We start from the raw sequence: 20,523 nt of genomic DNA on the forward strand, positions 1-20,523 counted from the left end.
TATTTTATTTTATTTTATTTTATTTTATGATGACTATGCAGCCTCCATGTTATACACCTCTCAGGTGAGCCACGCCCACTTGCTCTGTGATTGAAGAAGCCGCTCTTTCCTTCGCTCTGAATGGCTGAGGCAGCTGTCACTCGTGTACTACGTGTCCACTGTGTGATACTTTACAACAGGTAAGGCTACCTGTGTGACATAGGGAGGGCTTTTGGATACACCGTGCGTCTGGATGTACCGAGAAGGACGTTTACAATAATCCCGTATATGCGTATTCGTAAGTAAGAATAAGGTTTTAATATAATATTCGTTATTTGCATATAGAAATGGCAAGTGTAGGACTGGCCGTTAGCGCTCCGAATACAGAAGAGAGAGCCGTTTTCACGCAGCTTAAACCCGTGCGGATGTGTAGCGCGGATGGGCCGGAGGACTCGGGTGTTTTTGAGGACGTCAAACCCGCAGTCAGACTTGCAACAAACGCGGTTGAAATGGCTCAGGTATGACAGGCGCTCTGTAGAGTCATACTTTATATATTTTAATGTCTAAACATCCTAAAAACATATAACAGAAAATATATAGCAGATTCAGCGTAAGAGAAAGCACCTGGTCAGTTTACGAAGTGCTTCCTGCAATGCAAGTATTAGGTTAATTTTTTTGTAATGAAACAATGTTGAGGAAATATTGAATATGTTAGCCTACCTTCATCCCTATATCTCTTTTAGGCTATGCAAACTGTGTGTATGTAACATCCTCCCATAAGAGGCAACTAAATTGCTGTTTATTTGTCTCATATTGCGTTTACATTTATTCATTTTAGCAGGATTTGTATGAAAAGTTGTTTACACTTTATTTTGAAGGTGTATTTGTTACACTGTAATTATACATTTATGTACTGAGTAATGCACTTTCAATGGCATTATGTTTTGGGTTTGGTTTGGTTTAGAGTTAATTGCGTGTAATTATGCTTAATTTATAGTTATTACTATAGTAACTGGATGTAGCAAATGTAACAATGACACTGTAAAATTATAAATAATAAATATTATTAATAACACATAATTCATAACACATCATCTCATATTAGAGATTTTAATCTTGTCTTGATTTTTTTTTTCAACAAAGCAGTAGTAGATGCACTTAATGTTTTTACTTTAAATAGATTATTTTACATAAAACACATTTGTCAAATTTGCATTGGTTTTGCAATAAACACTGATGCCATATTATTCTTATAAATGGTGTAGCTTTGACTTGACTTGAATATATTTACTTGATTATGAATATATTATTCCAGATAAATGGGAGCTCAACCTGCTTTACAAGGGCACATTAATGACATTAATACTTAACTTGCTAGTAAATGCACAAGTTTGGCCCTTAACATAACCTTCATTGCAAGAGTGAAATCTAGTATAGATTGTGGAAAGCAAAAAAAAAGTTAAAAATTTGAAACATTATTTTGATGTTTACTGGGGTACAATACACAAATGCTCAGCACAGTTTGAAGTTATGTAGAAAATCATGGTGGAACATTGGGACAGTGTTAAAGAGATAATTCAAGACTTTAGACTTCATTTTATATTTCTGTTTCTCTAGTTTGCTCTTTGGCTTTGTTTATGGCCATCAGTATCTACTTTACATTTCTGTGATGTTATACATCCTTCTGTTTTAGTCCATGACACCTGAAAATGGATGGATCTGAATGGCAACTGAATGTACTCTGTTGGTTCGTATGGGATCCTAACTAGAACACCATTGTTTATGACTGGCTTAGCCAATGACGGATGACCTCATTGCACTCCTTCAAAAGCTCATATGGCCAGAGGGATCATGTAGATTGTCAGCTTCACTGAAGGAAACTGCCTGGACCTTTGCTTTGGCCTTGTTACCTTGTCGTTTTGTTACCCTGTATTGTGTTGATGGCGAGAAGCACATGGCCGACCTTTCAAGAATTCAAGTAGTTGTTGGAAAAAGTACCTGCTATTAAGTCATAATCATCCATAATCATAAACTTACATTAGATTTATCATTACATTAGATTACTAAATTAATCCTAAACCCACAATGTCATGATTTTAAATTAAGATTATCTAAATTACTGATTGATTTGTCATATCAAAAAGTGATATTGCTGTAAAGCATTACTTGCAGTAACTGACATTAATTTTCTGTTGCTTTCTACATGGCATTTAACAAATCCATAAGTCACTAGTCTTGTTCACTGCTGTGAACAGCAGTCAAGATGGTTCCTACACTAGACATGGGCCTGAAAAGCCAAAACAACTGTTATCTATTTCCCCCAAAGCCATAAAACATCATTTTCGTCTCAAAGGTTTTGTTTTCTCTTGCTTCTGCCCTCGGATGATTTGTGCTGTTATGGCTCCAGTAAACAGACAAGAAGCCTATCTGGTCTGGTTTTATTGGGATCTGTGGAAATCGCCGTCTTTTTGAATTCCTTTTGGGCTATAAAAGGCAATTATTTCAAAAGGGAAAGACCTTTTGTGTTGTAATTTTTGTAGCTGCAAATGAAATGTGGCTCCGAAACTGAGAATGGCACGTACTGTGACTGGTCTGGCTTCTTGGTAACAAATAAGACCTTTTTTAATGGAACACTATTTTTTACAATTTAATAATCCACAAGCACACATCCTTAAAGGCACATTTCAGGCGGGAATGTAAGTTCTGTCATCATTTACTCATGTCTTTCTGTGATAATTGAAAATGTCTTTGGCATGTGTGTGTTTTTGATCTATACAGTGAAATGTTGTTTTGGGCCCCACTGACTTTCATTGTATGGACAAAACTTTTTTCAGAGTGTCTTGTGAATTTTGTGTGTGTCCTCCTAAAGAAAAGTCAGAGACAATGGAAAAATGATGTGTTTGTGTGTGTGTGTGTGTGTGCTCTCTTTAAGAGCGAGTTTGATTTTTCAGAAAGTGAGCCGTTTGTTTTAAGAACGTTGATACTGAGCAGCACGGAAACCTCCAGCTTATTTATCTCAAAGATTATTTTTATGCCTAACTCGGCTCCCAGACGTTATCGGTCCCTAAAATACATAACTGAGCAGTTGTAAATGTTCTCCAATCATTAACTCAGTTCTTGGGCCAGGGTTCAGCTGCTGTCCATGCTCCTCACACATACCCAGTGAACAGAACCGGGTCTTTGAGGCCAACGGAGGCCATGGCCAAGTGCACTTGCCTCTCTGCCAGTGTCACCACAACACAAGGCCTATTTGTGCCCAGGACTAAGAGCAGGGGCACTACGCTTGCCAGGTCTGGAGATAAATCGAAAGCTATTTTCCATTAATTACCTGGTTTTAACTTTCCAAAGCTGGCCTGGTGGGGATGAAGGTGGAATTGTTGAGGTTACACTCTGAGAGTACAAATGTCTGCAATAACTGGCTCATCCACAGCTATATGAGAAGCTGCAGAAGCGTCAGCATTCATTGTACATTCCCTGAGAGTACATGACCTCACATGTTAGGGTATGAGTTACCTGAAAAGATGAAGATATTTGTACATGAAACCACATCAGTCGGTTGCCAAGGAAATGCATTTTAACAATACATGCTTCATTGTTGACATAGCTGCCACTTCAGACAGCTGGACATTACAGTGCTTTTGAAATGTTTATTGTCAAATATAATGAAGGCAGTGAGGACAACAATAAAGGCAATTGCGTATTTAATGTGGGGTCCAAATGTCCGCCTGTCTGTCTGTGTGTGTGCGTTTGTGCGTGCATGTGTGCGTACGTATTGTGTGTACCAAAGTAAGGTTAATATAATGTGGTTACTCACTTAAAATTTAAACCTTATCATATTCTTAATTAAAATTATATTGATGAGTTAAAAAGTAATACTATTCGAGAAAAGCATTAGAAAAATAAACTTAAAATAAAGATTCTTTATTACTTTATGTATTCAAGTTGTAAATGAAAAATCTGTGTTATTCCTTTTATACTTGATGGTTACACCAAATAGCGTTTTAGAGTCACTGAATTGAAACTTTCCTTGGAAATGATGTACACGTTTTTGAAAACCATATGAAACCAACATGACTATAAAGAGTTTGTTTTAAAGAACTTGGCACACAAATCGTAAGTGCTTCTGTCCTTAAAGCACAAAATTATTAATCTGAAATGTGTTCTCTTTTTTTTTTGTAATATAAAAATTATTTTACTGGTTATTTTCAGGGCTTATTTTGGTTAACGTGCTGCAGACACTGTATACACCTGGAACGTTTTGTTCAAGACAAGTATTTAGACTGCTCAGGATTTTGCATGAGCTAACCATTTCATCATCACACATTTGACTTGCCAATTGACTGGTTTGGTAAATCTGGTTCTTTATTATCGCAAAAATGCCCTCATTTATCAGTCTCTGGGGTTTTCAGCACCGTTGCACCTGCATGTCTCTCCAAGGTGCACTCATTTTTAGAGTTCTATTTTTGTACATTGTTTGTGCCCATATCTCCTCTTGCTATCACATGTCACTGTTTTGGTTTTGCTTTGTGTTCTATAGTCCTCCATGGCTGCCACACCTATGAGGTTTCTGTTTACTCATTGGAGGACTGTGCAGAGCTTAGCTCTTGGCTTTGTGTGCACGGGTAAAGCAGGGAATAATCTCCCGCTGCTTGTACCAGGCACCGCGATCACAAATCAACTTTATCTAATGTGAAAGACAATAACATACTATATTCTTGCCAAATCTCCTCTGTCAAATACAATCTAAAATGGCAGAATAGACATCTCCGTTTGATGCCAGTCTATCCAATACCAAGACACACACAAAGCCTAACTAACTGGACTGCATGCACACACACACACACACACACACACACACACACACACACACACACACACAAAGAAAGAGAAAAAAAAAACATTCATTAAACTTAATTAAATTGAGGAAAACCTTATCCATGCAGTTAAATGTATCCTTTACAAATTATAATAATAATTATAATAATAATTTTGATTTTAATTTCAGTTATGGTCTTGTTAAACCAAACTAAAAATAATTCAGTTACTACTGTATGCAAATAAAATGCTGGCTTATTTTTCCAAAATAGAGAAAGTTGTTGGCTTTTTTTCTGGCATAAATAAATTACTGTATTCACATTTATTAGAGTACTAATTTAAATAAACTACATTTAAATAAAATACATTTCCTGTCAATTTTCAGTCTGGATTTCTGCACATCTGTTTATGGCCAGTTATTTATATTGAAAGTTATTTATATTAAAACAGACTTCCATTTTTCAGATTTAATTTGATTGTATACAACAACATTTTATTTAAATAAAATATTCAATATTACAAAATATTATTTCTATATAATAGTATCCCTAATATTATGTGTAAATCTTTTGACTTAACAGAGTTTTAAAAGTTAAAACAAACACAAAAAAAAAAGGTTAAAAATAAAGGCTCCAAAACCCAATCACAGTGATACCATAGAGAAAAATATTGGGTTCCCCAAATAACCTTCCATTGAGCAGTTCTTTAAAATAAAATTTAAAATAAAATCTTAGTGTGAAGAATAATAATCTAAAGAACTTTTTTAATATAAAGAACGTTTTTTTGCAATGGAAAGGTTCCATGAAAGTTAAAGGTTTTTAATTGATTCCAATAAAGTAGCCTACCTTTATTTCTAGTACTGTATCATAATCATCTTCTGTTTATTTCAGACACGGATGGAGATGGATAAATATTTGCCCCAGAGTGGTCCGCTGCTTTCCCCAAACCTGACGGATAAGAAGTACCGTCGGGAAAGTGCCTCAGTGGTGGATGAGTATTTTGCAGATGAGAAGCCTGCCCCGTACAGTCTCAACATCAACGTTATCCTACCTAATACCACACATCTTCGCACTGGGCTTTACCGTCCAAACAAACCTATGGTGCATCAGATCAAAACTGAGCTGGGTGTGGACCATGAACCTTGCAGCATTCAAACGCTCCCCGAATTCACCTCGGTCTTCAGTGTGCCCCAGACGGTCAACAGCCTCTTCATCAAACCTGACATGACTATCACAGACGAGCTCCACATCGGCCCTCAGCAGCCGGCAGTCTACCAGATGCCCGTCAGCAGCAACGACCTCACCACTATGACCTTCTCCCAGAGTCAGTCAATGAACGGAATCGGCTCGTCCGGCAGGACCATGCTCAACCTGAACACTGTGGCCTTGACAGCACAATCTGGTGAATTTGTTATGCCGGAGCCGTTCTTTACTTCACCCCAGCCGCACAGTTTACCTCCATCGCCCCCCAACTCCCAGCCCGGCAGTCCAGAGAACCAGGCAGAGCTCATTACCTCCGCTCCCCCACCGTACCAGGCTAGAATCGGAATGAAGGTTGGACAGATGACCCCTCACTCCATGCTAATGGCCCACGGTCAGGGCATCCTCACGGGGCCCAGATACAACCGACGGAACAACCCTGAGCTGGAGAAGAGAAGAATCCATCATTGTGACTTCCCAGGTTAGTGTGCCATTCCAGTAAATAATTTGGATTACATGATCTGCCATGCCTTCCTGAAGATGAGCAGAGATTATCAGAGACTTTTGTGAACTAACATTTGGGCAATTTTCTCTGTACCAGGATGCACTAAAGTTTACACAAAGAGCTCTCACTTGAAAGCACACCAAAGGACTCATACAGGTAAGAAACCAAATCACACCCAGTATTTATTCATTCACCCTCATGTCGTTTCAACGGCATATGATTTTCTCTCTTTCTGTGAAAAACAGAAAAAGGAGAAATTGAAGAACTTTACATGCAATTACAATGAATGGCAACTGAGGATTTTGAGGTGCAAAAGCAATTTAAAAGTATCCCACAAGTCTTATGAAGTCATACAATTGCTTTGTGTCAGGAACAAACAAAACATAAGTCGTAATCTTGAATCGGAACGAATTCAATCTAATTTCAGATTCTGAAAGTTCTGTTCATAGGAAACTTAAACATTTCAGTCTGATTCACATATCTGTTTGAATGTGCAAAACATCTAAACAAAAAAAAAAATGTCAGTCAAAAAGTGACCACTCATTGAGTTCAGAACCTAAAAACCTTTATGATAAATGTAAAAAGAAAGCTGATATATTCTGTCTCCTTCACTGACCATTTCATAAACATACAGAAAAAAACATGCAAGCATACGTATCATGTGCTCAAGATATAATTGAATCCAGACAAATTTAAAATAAATGTAAAGGTGCAGTAAGTTATTTCTGAAAAACACAGTTGAAGGTGGATCAGACAGAGCAAAACAACAACTTGTAGCCAATCAGCAGTAGGGGGTGTGTCCACTCATGATGGGGTAGGAGAGAGTGAGCAAGAGGGAGATTTGAAGAAAGACTGTAGAAAGAGACATTCCAAAAGAGAAAATGTTAGAGGAATATCACTGGGGAAAGAAGAGTTGTGATCAGGCAAGTGGTTTAGCTTTCCAGCACTGGAGAGACTTACGCAGGAATGCCTGAAAATAGACGCCAAGGTTATTAGAAAATGCTGAAGGTGTCTGAATACATTTTGATTTGACTGTATATACTTGTGTTGTATATACTATGATGTACATTTTTTGTTTGTTCGTCATCTTTATTTTTGCCTCGCTTCTGCTGACAAAGAGACATCAACACATGCGTTATCTGTTCGTGCATTTTGGAGGCAGAGCAATAAAGCGAGGTGTGTGTTTGTTAGGGTTGATTTCAAATACCAACAGTGTTCAAGGAATATTCTTAGAAATTGCTTACTGCACCTTTAAGCTTTACATATAATCAAGCTCAGTCAGATCAATTGAGGTGCTATACTAACATGAAAGTGTTTTAAGTCCAGTTGAGCCATCAATCCGATTATAAAACATATTTTTTGGGGTAATTTTCATTGGTTAATAGCTCACTGGAAGGGAAGATTATCACTGATAATGGTCTGTTTCTCACACAAAGCAGTCATGTGCCTTTAGAAGACTTGGAATATATATAGTAATTCACAGTCTTGTGAATCACCTTTTTGATACTTTTATTAATTGTAACTGCATGTAAAAGAAAGACAGGTATATTATTCAAAACGTCTTTTGTGTTACACTGACAAACGTCATGCAGGTTGGGAATAACATGAGAGCGGTTAACTATTTTTCAAAAGTTAGAAGCAGTTGTTACTGCTTGACCAGATGCAATGTACCATCAACACAAAAGCCACAAATGCAGCAACAGCTTGCAGAGATGACAGCCTAAGGACAGGCGATGTAGAAAGACAGAGAACAGGGTGGAGGGAGAGATTAATTGACTCTCTTTTCATGCTTTTATACACATTGTGTCTGCATGCCTGTACAAGCCCTACATGCTTTCCCGAGGGGGAAATCGGCAAGTGGCGGAGGAAAAACCTGTTCCTCCTGCTTTTTCTGTCTGCGTTCGGGGGGGGAGAGTGAACCGCCAGGAGAAAAGAACTTGGCAGTTTCAGTGTTTTCAGCTCTGTGTAAGATGAAACCCACTAAAATCCAAGAACACTTCAGAATGAAACCAAAATCTTCCCTCCAAACACCAATGGGTGCAATTTTTTTGACATGATGTTAAGCTGATAAAAGCACCTTTTCTGCCAGGTTCCCTCTTGTTTCTTTTTGTGTTTGTTCTAATAATTTCGGGGTGGTCACCCTGAATGCAGAGGGATTCCCTATAGCCTGAGGTATCAGTATTGTTGTACTTTCACTCACTGGTGCCCTAGAGGTATCTTCGTAAGTCTATTTAAGCTTATACGAAACATGTTCCCATGTGGTATGTTAGGAAATTTAGTGGGTTTTGCTGCAGTGCAACAAGTATTAGCATGGATGAAACTAAAGCAATTAGCCACTTGAGACTGTGCCTTAAAGTGATTTTACTACAGTTGCTTGGGCTTGGCACAGATCAGAGTGCCTAAAACTACCATAAAGGGATAGTTCACCCGAAGATGCTTACCCCCATTTACTACAACAACCAGTGTAATAAAATATTGCTAGATTCACTTTCCTCTGTTTTGGATAAAACTGAACGTTATGCAAAAGAGACATATTATCACTTTGAAGAAATTTTGCCACAGGCACGTTTTTCCAGTGAGTCTGGGTTGTTTCGACCTCTGTCCATCAGCATGGTATGTTTATGTTGTCACAGGTCAGGTCGTCATTCCTCAGGTGGACATGCTGTGGAGTTGTATTTCAAAAGACATTGGGGGTTGGGAAAGTTCCCGCCGCACTGAAAGCTGTCAAACAACAGTTAAGAGCTCTAGAACATTCTGTGCTGACAGATGAAAGTCGAACATGTCAATAATTCATGTAATTTTGATGTCTTCAGGAATTATATGTTCTTTACACAAGATCAAAAAAACTATGTCAGGATGTACTAGATGCTCTGACAAAGCAATTAAATACAAGCCTGCAAAACTTGTTGTTAGCTTTGTAACCTAAGTAGTAATCTAAGTGGTTAGCTAAAAAAAAAACACACAAACCTTTGCCAGTATGGTGGAGCATATCTCTATATATTCGAGCAGCCTCATCAATGCTACCTAAACAGCTTGCCTTTCACAATGCTTGTGATGATTTTTTTTTTACTAAGGGGCCCTTTACAAAACACCATTTTCAACTAAAAACTGAAAACTTTGTATGTTTTAACCATTCATTTACACAACAACAGTGTTTTGGGCCTGAAAATGCAAACTTTTGAAAATGTGTTAACTACAAAAGTGCAAAGGTTTAAATGGGGATTAAAATTAAGGAAAATTTTCCATTTTTAGTACATCTCATTTGGTGTTAAAGGGATAGTTCACCAAAAAATGAAAATTTCCCCATTTCTCCCTCAAGTCATCCTATAGGTGCATGACTTTCTTCTTTTAGACAAATGCAGTCGGAATTATATAAAAAATGCCCAAGCTTCATAATTGCAGTGAATGGCTATTTTGAAGTCCATAAAAGTGCCTGTACAAGTTTATGCATTATAAAAGTAATGCTCACGACTCCGGGGGCTAATAAATACCTTCCGAAGCGAAGAGATGCGTTTTTGTACAAACAATATCCAAATTTAAAACTAAAGTAAAATATCTAACTTCCGGAGGTTTAAGTTTCTGCGAACTTACGCAGAATGTGTAACAAATCTCTCATTTCAAAATGCTTACACTACGCTTGATGTCATTTTCGTAATTTGAATATGGAAGGTGGTCTGGCGGACAGGTGTGTAAGAAAATATCAATAAATGTGAGTATCGCGATATTATGTTTGGCGATACTGTATCGATTCTCAAAAACACTGTGTTGATATATATATATATATATATATATATATATATATATATATATATATATATATATATATATATATATATATATATATATATATATATTTATTTATTTACATCCAAGTTTCATGGCTTTGTGTTCAAATTAAACCACAGACTGTATAAAACCCATCCGCTAGATGGCAGTGTTACCTCAGAGAAGCGCATGGTGGTGTGTGTGTGTGTGCATTAGCATTAGCAAACCTCACAAGATGATAGAATTATTCCGCTCCCGCGGTTTACAGAGCCCAAGTGTGGACTCATTTTGGCTTCAGCTACAAAGAAGTCACTAACGAGAGTCATTTTGTTTGCAAAATAGGCCAAGTTCAAATCCAGTAGCCTACTCTGGAAACATTGAATCTGAGAGCTCGTTTAGCATCCCAACGTCGTCAGCGTTGCTGAGAAGCGTTTCGATAGAATATAGCACATTTTCCTCTCAGTAACAAAATAAACACACTCCAAAACAGACAGCGGTGGCAGCAGAACGAAAGCATTGTAGCGATGTGCACATGGATACACCAGCTCTGCAGTTCAGTAGCCTACTTGAAATGGCACTTTATACAGTAGACTGCGTTAAAGAAAACAGCTTTACAGCATTAGATATAAAACAAACAGTCATTCAGTCATGGAATGGACTATGCACTTTCTGTTTCTAAATAGTTTAGAAATGGAAAAACTGCTATACTGTGAACCTTTAAAACATGTACACATAAAGAATCCTGCAGTCACTTTACTGATTCCCTTTACTTAGATTGCACAAAATAGGGATTAGTGATATAAATTATACTGTATTAATTAAATAAAACCGTTACTTGTTGTGTTTTATGCAAACGGTTGTGCTCTTTATTCTTTTAAATGAATATTTCTTTATACAAATTATGAAAAAAAAAAAGATCTTACAATATCACAATATATCGTATCGTAACCCCTGTATCGTGATACGCATTGTATCGCCAGATTCTTGGCAATACACAGCCCTACTGGCGGAAGCTAGATATTTTACTTTTTTAATTCGTTAAATATAGATATTTTTCTTATACAAACGCTTTACTTCAGAAGGCCTGTATTAACCCCCTGAGATGTGTGGATTCATTTTATAATGATAGATGCACTTTTTTAGGCTTCAAATTTTGGGCTGCCATTCTAAAGCGTGGATTAGCCAGGACATTTTTTATATAACTTGATTGTATTCGTGTGAAAGAAGAACGTCATAAACACCTAGGATGGCATTAGGTTGCATAAATTATGGGATAATTTTTGGATGAACTTTCCCTTTAACATACCCTAATTACTTTGCGGGCAATTGGTGCATTTGTGAAAGCCCTGTATATCTTAGTAATGGAACTTGTTGCCCTCCTTCCTCAAATAGAAGCCACTGATAAACACCTTATAATGGTGATTTTGTGTCCATCCCTGTGAGTTTTAGTGATTATTAGTGATAATAAGTGTTGAATTAGTGAATCCGATTAATGCTAAAATAATTTGTTGCTGTTCTTAATATTTTTTGTTGTCGATTTAGGTAGTTAGCCATAATCAACTTCCACATTTATATGCCTTTATAATGGTTGTGTGCGCAGTAAAATTCTTTAGCGATAACAAATTGGCCGTTGCACAACCTCCAGCTAACCAAATAATATCTCTGTTGTTTGAGCTTGTTGGCCCTTAAACATAGATTCCCCAAGCTTAAGTGTTTGATAGGGGGCATTACCTTGTTCAAGACCCTGAGCGATTGCAGTCTTTTGTCAGTAGGGCATTTGTTCATCTTCTTTTGAATTCTGGTTTCATGTATAGAAAATGGGGAGGGATGAGCGCTAAGCTTAAAGAGCTTTCAGCACCATTCAAAGAGCCAGTCAAAGAGCTGAATTTGTGTTCTCTTCAGTTATTTCCCAAATCTGAGAGCTGCGTAGTTTCACTGTGGTAAAGTTAGTAGCTGAACTGAAACATGATATTTCAGAACAACAATTATTGTTTGATGTTATGTGGTTAAGCAACTCTTACAGAAAACCAGTGGACTATAATCAAGTTACAAAAGTGAAGGGTAAATAAAACATCACTTGCTGGTAACTTTTTTAAAGAAATTAATACTTTTATTCAGCAAGAATGGTTTAAACTGATACTAAAAGTGACAGTAAAGGCATTTATAATTTTGCAAAAAAAAGTTTTTAAATAAAGCCCTTAAGAACCTTGGGGGGGGGGGGGGTCCTCAAAATTAATCGTTAATAAACAATACATTCAAAAAAATCAAAAACAAAAAGCAAATTAGAATGATTTCTGACGGATCATGTAACACTGAAGACTGGAGTAATGATGCTGAAAATTCAGCTTTGCCATCATAGGAATAAAGAGCATTTTTAATTATATTCAAGAAAACATATTTTAAATTGTAATACAGTTTTTCTCATTTGCTAAAACGCTATTTCTGAAACCTTGCTCTATTTTCAGAAACCATTAAACACAAAACCTCCTCTTCAAGCACTATTCACAAAACCTCTGACTCCTCTTGCAAAATTAAACTTTCGCCTCAAAACAGTTTGACCTGTGTTCAAAATCAAACACAATCATAAACAAAGTGATCAAAATGATAAACACTATCAAACAATCAGTAAAGAATACACCAAAAAATTGAAAACACATTGTTCAAAACAGTTCTCAGGGAGAAGTACATTTTTTATCTAAAAAAAATATATTTTTCTGTCATTGTCTTGTGATGAATGAAAACATGTTTCAGTAGCTTAAGATTGATCAGAAATTCTACTCTGCTTTGCTTTGCAATTTTTTGTTCTTCCTCTTACTTGTAACCCTATTTTTACCGACTCATTCTCATGAAATGCATATATATCACAAATTGTATTTATTGTGCGAATTATACACTGTAAAAAATTATTGAGAAAAAAAGTTACCAGGTTGCCTGTTAATTGAAATTTTGAGTTAATTGAAATAAAAATTTTGAGTTGATACAATGAACATTTTTTGAGATTCGACAACCTTTATTAAAAGATTATTACAGTAAAAGATTTTGTAAGCATATTGGGTAATTGTTAGGGATACACCGAATTGAAATTCTTGGCCGAAGCCGAAACCGAATAATAATGAAATGCTTGGCCGAAGGCCGAAAACCGAATGCGGTGTTTCGCATTTTTTCCAGTTATTTGGCAATTTTTTTACAATTACAATAATTAAATAGTAAAAATGTGTTTTTTTACTATTTTGTGTTGCTTTTCAGAGAAATAAATCAAATAACAAAAATACAATTTCAAAATATTTATTTAACACTGAACATTTTTTTAACATTCCAGCAGATATTATACAAACTAAGCACAACATAACTTAAAATAAATAATTAGTAAAATAAAAAAATATATTTTTATTTGGCCATCTTTGAAGCCCCCCTTCTTGAATAGCCTATGTTAGGCCTATAACTGACTGCTGAAAGAATGTAACTCTGTATGTCTACAACAACAAATGTGCATTGAATAGTGCAAAAAACGTGGATGAACCTACAACAAATAAATAACTGTCCTAGACATAAGCCTACTTAGCCTACTTCTTCAGGAAAAGTGGCAGGTTCTTCTTTATGAAAAGTATTCTCTGCTTTCTCACATGAAAGTCGTTTCCTCTTCTCATCGATGACATGAGATGCAGCACTAAACAGTGCTTCCACACTGCTGACATGTTTGCTGCATAAAGCGCGCGCCTCTCACTCTACGCGGGTTACTATTTGATCACGTCATTAAAAACGTCATTGTTCGGCAAAAATTATTCGGCCTTTTTACTTATTCGGTCGAATACCGAAAGTGCTTTTTTTGGCTATTTTCAGCCGAATAATTTCGGTTGCCGAACATTCGGTGCATCCCTAGTAATTGTGTGTGTTTTATTTCTGATGACGCAGTGAAACATGGCAAATTGTGCTATTTTCATGATTTATCACATTTTTTTATGTGGTTCAGATACAATAATATTTTGAGTTACTATTTATTAAACAAATTTCCTTCATTGTATCAACTCAAATTTTTAATTTCAATAAACTCAAAACTTGAAGGCAACCAGTGTTACTTACTTTTTTAAGTTAAACCAACAAAAACCAACAAAAAAATATTTACAGTGTACGGCAAAATTTGTTTCTATGTGCATATGATTTGCATTGTCAGCCCATTGGGTAAGTTTAGTTATTTGGAGTACTTGCACATAACACAATATAAAGTACATATCATATGCACACGAAAACTGCATAACATATGCACATAAAAACTCATATATAAATCGCATGATAAATACAATTTGTGCTATAGATATGCATTTTCATTAGATTAGGCTGATTTTTACATTACTGTACCCTACATCTCACAAACTTGTCCTTTGTCTCTGCGATACTGTAATTCTTGTTCTTTGTTGATATGAACCTGCAACCGGTCAAAATCTATTGAGCAGTCCAGTCAGTACTGTTCAGCACAATGTTCAGGGCAATATGATTTGTTCATTGTACAGTATACAGCCTACAATGCACTGTACTTATACAGGTGGTTTCTCATCATTGACACAGGTTAAATCAGTTTTGAGTGGTTGTGTTCAATCAATGACATTGTGTTCTCCATTCGTATTTGATTTTTGCCACTCGGGTTTACCCGTATGGATGACATGTGCATTAGTGTGCAGAATGTGTCTTGACAATGAGAATTTGTTTAGAGTTTTGCTGAAAAGTCTAAGTGAGATTTGCATATTGGGTTTTACCATGTGAAATGGTTTAAGGTATTGAAAACAGACTGCACAATTAGCTAAATGAGCTCAGGCAACTGAGAATTTTTTTCAGCCAATGGGTTTTAGTGTTTTAGCAATTGAGAAAAACTGTAATATTTCACAACTTTAATGTTGTACTGTATGTTTGATCATATATACCGGTATGCAGCTGTGGTGAGCATAAGAGACTTTCAAAAAACATTTTAATTTTTTTTTAAAAAAACCTTCTTGCCAACCCCAAACATTTGAATTTGAGTCTACGTATGTACCGGTATGTATTCATTAATAAAGAAACAAAAAAAGAAGTAAGAAAACAAAGTATTTGTGGATAACAAAATAATTGTCACTTTTGTAAGGTCTGGTTAAAAAACAGTTTTGGTCCCCGCTCATAATAATTCAGGTTATGCACAACAACATGCCTGTGATTAAAGGGTTAGTTCACCCAAAAATGAAAATTAATTACTCATTAATTACTCACCCTCATGTCGTTGGACACCCGTAAACCCGTTCGTTCATCTTCGGAACACAAATGAAGATATTTTTGTTGAAAGCTGATGGCTAAGAAAAGGCTTCAGATAGGCCTCCATTGGCATTCAGTACATTCCCAAGACCCATAAAGGTACTAAATACATCGATACAAAGTCCATCTCACTGCAGTGGCTGTACAATAATTTAACAATGCGACGGAAATAGTTACTGTGCGCACAAAAATCAAAATAACAACTTTTGTCCAGTCCAGTTGTCATGAAATAACACCTTAACCGAAAGAAAAGGCGGGACTTTAATTTGACAGCTAATGAAACTTATAGGATTTGAATGATGACATAAAAATATATGATAAAAAATGCTCTCACTTTCCTTCACTTTCCCCTTTTTCTCTCATCACGCACAAACATACAGGCACACATTATTAGTCTGCTCGTAACATAAAGTGATTTGATGAGAATTTTCAGTATCAAAAACGTAGGGCCACAGTAGGGCCACATGTGTTGAATGGGCATTATCTTTTCACAATGAACGTGGCTTTTCATGATTTAGTGCTGTGGCAAACCTCACAATGTCAGATGTTATCAGTGTGTGTTAAGCGCCATGGAAATGACTTCCGTGTTTACACATGGGCGTTGTATTACTCTCCAAAACCTCAAGCACATGCATGTCTAATTCCTCTATAACTGCCATTTAAAGATGTCACAGTACACATTGTAACATGTTCAAGCTGGACTTGAACTTTGAAACTTTGCCTTGAAAATAAATAAATATGCTTATTATTACGTTTTCGTCTTTTAAAGCTAAATCAACACTGATAAAAAAAAAAAGATTATGTGTTGAAGTAAAAACTATTGTAATTTCTACAGAAACGAAGTAAATTTTATATTAGTACTGAATTCAAGTTTGTCGAAATTAAAGTGTAATGATCAAACGTTATAAAAGTAAGTTTTTTTTTACATTAACTTTTTCTGATACGTGTTCTCATCATGCGCTGGGGCTTGAAATAATTAATATGTTTTAATAAGTTTAAATAATTGAATAAGTTAATAAGTTAATTGAATATTTTTTTATTTTTTTCTGTTTTCTAGCTGTATGTACACTGTTTTATCATTTCTTTCATTGTTAGGTTTAGCAACTTGCCATTTTGTTAAACCTAGAGTTAACAAATTAATTTGTATAAGGTTTATTATTATTATGTTTTTAATTTTATTTTTTATTTTATATATATATATATATATATATATATATATATATATATATATATATATATATATATATATATATATATATAATGAATCGATTGAGGAATACTAAGAAATTTGATATTTAACTTTAAAAAATGAATGAGGAGCAGAGTAGTGAATGACGACCCTTAAAAGGTCTTTGCTGACATTGCATTTAAGGGTTAAGTGTGTGGATTAATTCAGTTCTATTGTTTGAGTAAAAATTATTGCAAAGTAAACTTCAACTAAATAGAAATTTCTTAAACTTTTACCGGCCAAGGTACAGTTACTTATTTCCTTTATTTTAGTTAACTTAGTTTAGTAGAGTTGACTTAATTTCATATGTGAAAGTTATTTAAAAAAAAATATGTGTGCAAAAACTTTACTTGTTGCTTTTTTTCATTGTATGTGATTCAACTCTTTGTTTTCTTAATTTTTTTGTAGGTGAGAAGCCATACCGGTGCAGTTGGGAAGGATGTGACTGGCGTTTTGCCCGCTCGGATGAACTGACGCGGCATTACCGTAAACACACCGGCGCAAAACCCTTCAAATGTGTCGCCTGCAGTCGCTGCTTCTCTCGTTCAGACCACTTGGCACTGCACATGAAGCGCCACCAAAACTAACAGACTTTACATCCTTACTTTTTCAACTTGTATAAAGGTTTTATTGTTCTAAATATTTCACAGTCATTCACGTACGAAGATCAAACTAATGAAAGCTCTCCACACATTTTGTCATGAAGAGGACTGGACATTACAGCAAAGAGCTCCGGCAGGATGTATACTACTGTACATATGTTTTTGTATGTGTTTATGTCTGTAGATTAATGTGAAAATATGTAATGAATTTTTATACTTGACCTCCATCCTCTTTGTCTGACTAAATTGGGAAATGTTCCTTTGGGACTGCAAGTGTCTTTCTAATAACTTGAAATGTAAAGTTTGACTTATTAAATCCAAGATAATAGTTAATTGTTAATTTTAGAGGACACTCTATATTATTTATAAATGGAATTTCCCACTCACAAAAAGTTGTTTGCTTTTGGGTAAGATGCTACGATAAAAAAGTAATGTTTGCTGTTCTCACAGTTGTGTATCCATGGATACAAATCTTTATGAGACTGTAAAAAAGTAGCGCTCAGATCACTCGACTGTTTGACATTTCGTCTCTTTGTGTGACTGTGCTGAATGTGAAAAATGAGCTCACAAGAGCCGCATTTGACCATGTGTGCCAAATTTGTATTTCACACAATTTTATAAAGGAAGAAAAAGAACAAAACACAAAAACAAAATAAATGAAGACATTCCCTTTCTTTTCCCAAGAACAAATTTGTATTTGTTGTGAACATCGTAGCGTTTGCTTTTGTAATGCCGTCGAGACCTATCTTTAGCTCTAAGACGGGTCCTAAAAGTTCTCAAGTTCCCTTTGTACATGTCCTTCACTTATGAACGGAACTCCGATGGATCAAAATTTACTGCACATCTTGTTAACGTTTAACCACATGTAAATACTTTTCTCTTTGAAGCTGATTGTTTTTATTATGAACAAATGGGATTTTGCTACATTTGTCCTGAATGTGGGTGGATTGAGTGTGTAGATCTTGCATACTAAGTGATCAGTTTAACATTTTGTATGTATTAGTTTGAATACAGAATTTTTGGAAATAAAAGAATAATCACATTTCATAGCTCTTGTCTTTTCAATGTCTTCTATATGCTAACATGCTTCCTTGACTCTGGATGAGATCCTTAGGGGAAGGACATTTAAATAGTAAAAATACTTAGGTTATGGAGAAATTTCCATGTTATGAAAGAATGGTTCTTCACTGTAAAAATGATATGATCAATAAGTTATGGCAACATATGTTTTTACATTGCTTTAACTTATCAAAATAAGTTGAGTACTTTTTAAGTTATTCAATATTTAACTTAAAATAAATAGTCAGTTTAATGCAATTTATGTTGACATTACTTAAACATCTGTTGATTGTACTTTAAAAATAAATTGTTGAAAGAAGGCGCAATTTAGCTTACTCTAAAAAAAATACGGGGTTAAAAATGACTATTGTTAGGTAACCATAGACCATAGACTGTAAAAAAAATATGGACGTAGTGTCCGTGTCGTCACCCATAGAATTCCGATAAGCCGTTCTGAAGCGTAAAGTAGGGGTGAGCTGGGTGTTGCCATCTTGTGAGCGAGTCATCGCGTGTCACTCCCGGATAACAGAAAATGGGCAAAAAGGTAGGATGTGCGCGGAGCTGAGGTGGCGCAATGACTATAGACAGCAGATAAATAGCTATCCACTTGTAACCACGCCCTTAATTATGCAGAACTTTAAGGCTTTATATAACGTAAACGAATGAGTTATAAAGAAATTCACCCCCCTCACAGTTCACAGATCAAAATTAGCCTTATAGGCCAAAACCACAATGTGTACCAGGCTGTAAACATGTTTTTTTTCTGCTGTAAAGTTGAGAATTTTAACATGAGGCTGAATGAGATTCTGCTCCCTTCTGGAGCCTGCCTCTAGTGGCCAGTTAAGGAAATACAGTTTACATTACTTCCGTATTGGCTTCAAGAGAGATCACGGGAGGTTGCCGCTTGGGTTTGACAAGTAAAATGAAAAAAAAAAAAAAAAAAAAAAATATATATATATATATATATATATATATATATATATATATATATATATTATATATATATATATCACATCTAAATTTTTCAGTTTGCAATTTCAGTTTGAAATTGTGTGAATTGATAATTTTTTTATTCAATTCAATTCGGCAAACTGAAAAATGTAAATGTGATCAGTCAATTTAAAATTTTCAGTTGGAGTTCGGATTTTTTTTACAGTGTATATAAACTGTACTCGTAATGTAAGAATATCGAACCCGTTCTCACTCCCAAGGCCTCAAAATCCGCATGGTCAAGTGCCTTCTGCGTCACAATGAAGATGCCAAAAGTGCCCCTAGGCCTCATTTTTCGACGCGCTGGGTGCTCCATTCATTTCAATGATAAACCTTTGGCGTCATACACAGACGCATTTAATTATTTGCGTTTATAAAAACAGACATGATTTTATTAATATTTAAAGGATACTTATATATTTTGGAGCAACTAACCCAACTCCCACCCTAAACCTACACACATCTTAACAATATAAAACACATCACAGACAAATAAATGTACAGTCACAAGTATTTATTGCAAAAACGGACCAAAACAGTATAAAAGTATAAACTTATGTTGCATTCCAAGTCTTCTGAAGTCATACGATGTCTTCATGTGAAGAACAGAGTTGATCTTGATGTTTTAATCTCTGAAATGATGATCCCGCTGCCCCGTGAACGAACTCATTCATATCTCATTCAAATAATTCAACAGACTCTTAAACATGACGCAACCGGTCACAAGACACAGGAGAGCCAATGACATTTTACAATCAATGCTGACGTAATGACGCAATTGGTCACAAGACATACGAGAGCCAATGCAATTTCACTATGAAATCTCACATAACGGGCGGCAATATTTGAAATTTGATCTTCGGCGGATGGAGATGCTGATCGCTTTTGGGCGATTTTCTTCATACAAATCAATCGTTTGGCCTCGGAAAACTTGGATTATTTAAGTTTTTGAATATCTCGTGGATGCAGTCGTATGTTATACCCTGTTTTATATCATGTTCACACAAATGGGTAGGTTTAGGGATGGGATGGGGTTGGGTTACATGTTAAACATGTCTAAATAGCATAAATAAATGTAAATAAAATTATGCTTGCTGATTAAAT

At 35.6% G+C, this 20,523-nt stretch overlaps 1 protein-coding gene across 2 annotated transcripts; it reads left to right on the top strand.

The window, feature by feature from the left end:
* The first annotated feature begins 208 nt into the window (after positions 1 to 208).
* Positions 209 to 18,406, top strand: klf5l (Kruppel like factor 5 like). Of its 2 annotated transcripts, none has more exons than XM_067424319.1 (4): positions 209 to 277; positions 5,685 to 6,474; positions 6,595 to 6,654; positions 17,177 to 18,406. In XM_067424319.1, exons 2-4 carry the CDS (start codon positions 5,691 to 5,693, stop codon positions 17,353 to 17,355), a joined length of 1,023 nt encoding a protein of 340 aa, XP_067280420.1. In that variant the 5' UTR covers positions 209 to 277; positions 5,685 to 5,690; the 3' UTR covers positions 17,356 to 18,406. The 2 variants fall into 2 exon arrangements, with proteins under 2 accessions (XP_067280420.1, XP_067280419.1); XM_067424318.1 differs by having other exon boundaries at positions 215 to 497.
* The last annotated feature ends 2,117 nt before the right edge of the window (positions 18,407 to 20,523 follow it).

This window comes from Pseudorasbora parva, chromosome 18 (genome assembly GCF_024679245.1).
Source record: "Pseudorasbora parva isolate DD20220531a chromosome 18, ASM2467924v1, whole genome shotgun sequence".
Taxonomy (NCBI): domain Eukaryota; kingdom Metazoa; phylum Chordata; class Actinopteri; order Cypriniformes; family Gobionidae; genus Pseudorasbora; species Pseudorasbora parva.

What these genes read in the sequence shown, in the direction of transcription:
- klf5l (XM_067424318.1), top strand. Translation starts at nt 327, where the DNA reads ATGGCAAGTGTAGGACTGGCCGTTAGCGCTCCGAATACAGAAGAGAGA. An exon ending in ACGCGGTTGAAATGGCTCAG is followed by an intron (nt 498 to 5,684) that starts GTATGACAGGCG and finishes TGTTTATTTCAG; the next exon opens with ACACGGATGGAGATGGATAA. An exon ending in ACACCAAAGGACTCATACAG is followed by an intron (nt 6,655 to 17,176) that starts GTAAGAAACCAA and finishes ATTTTTTTGTAG; the next exon opens with GTGAGAAGCCATACCGGTGC.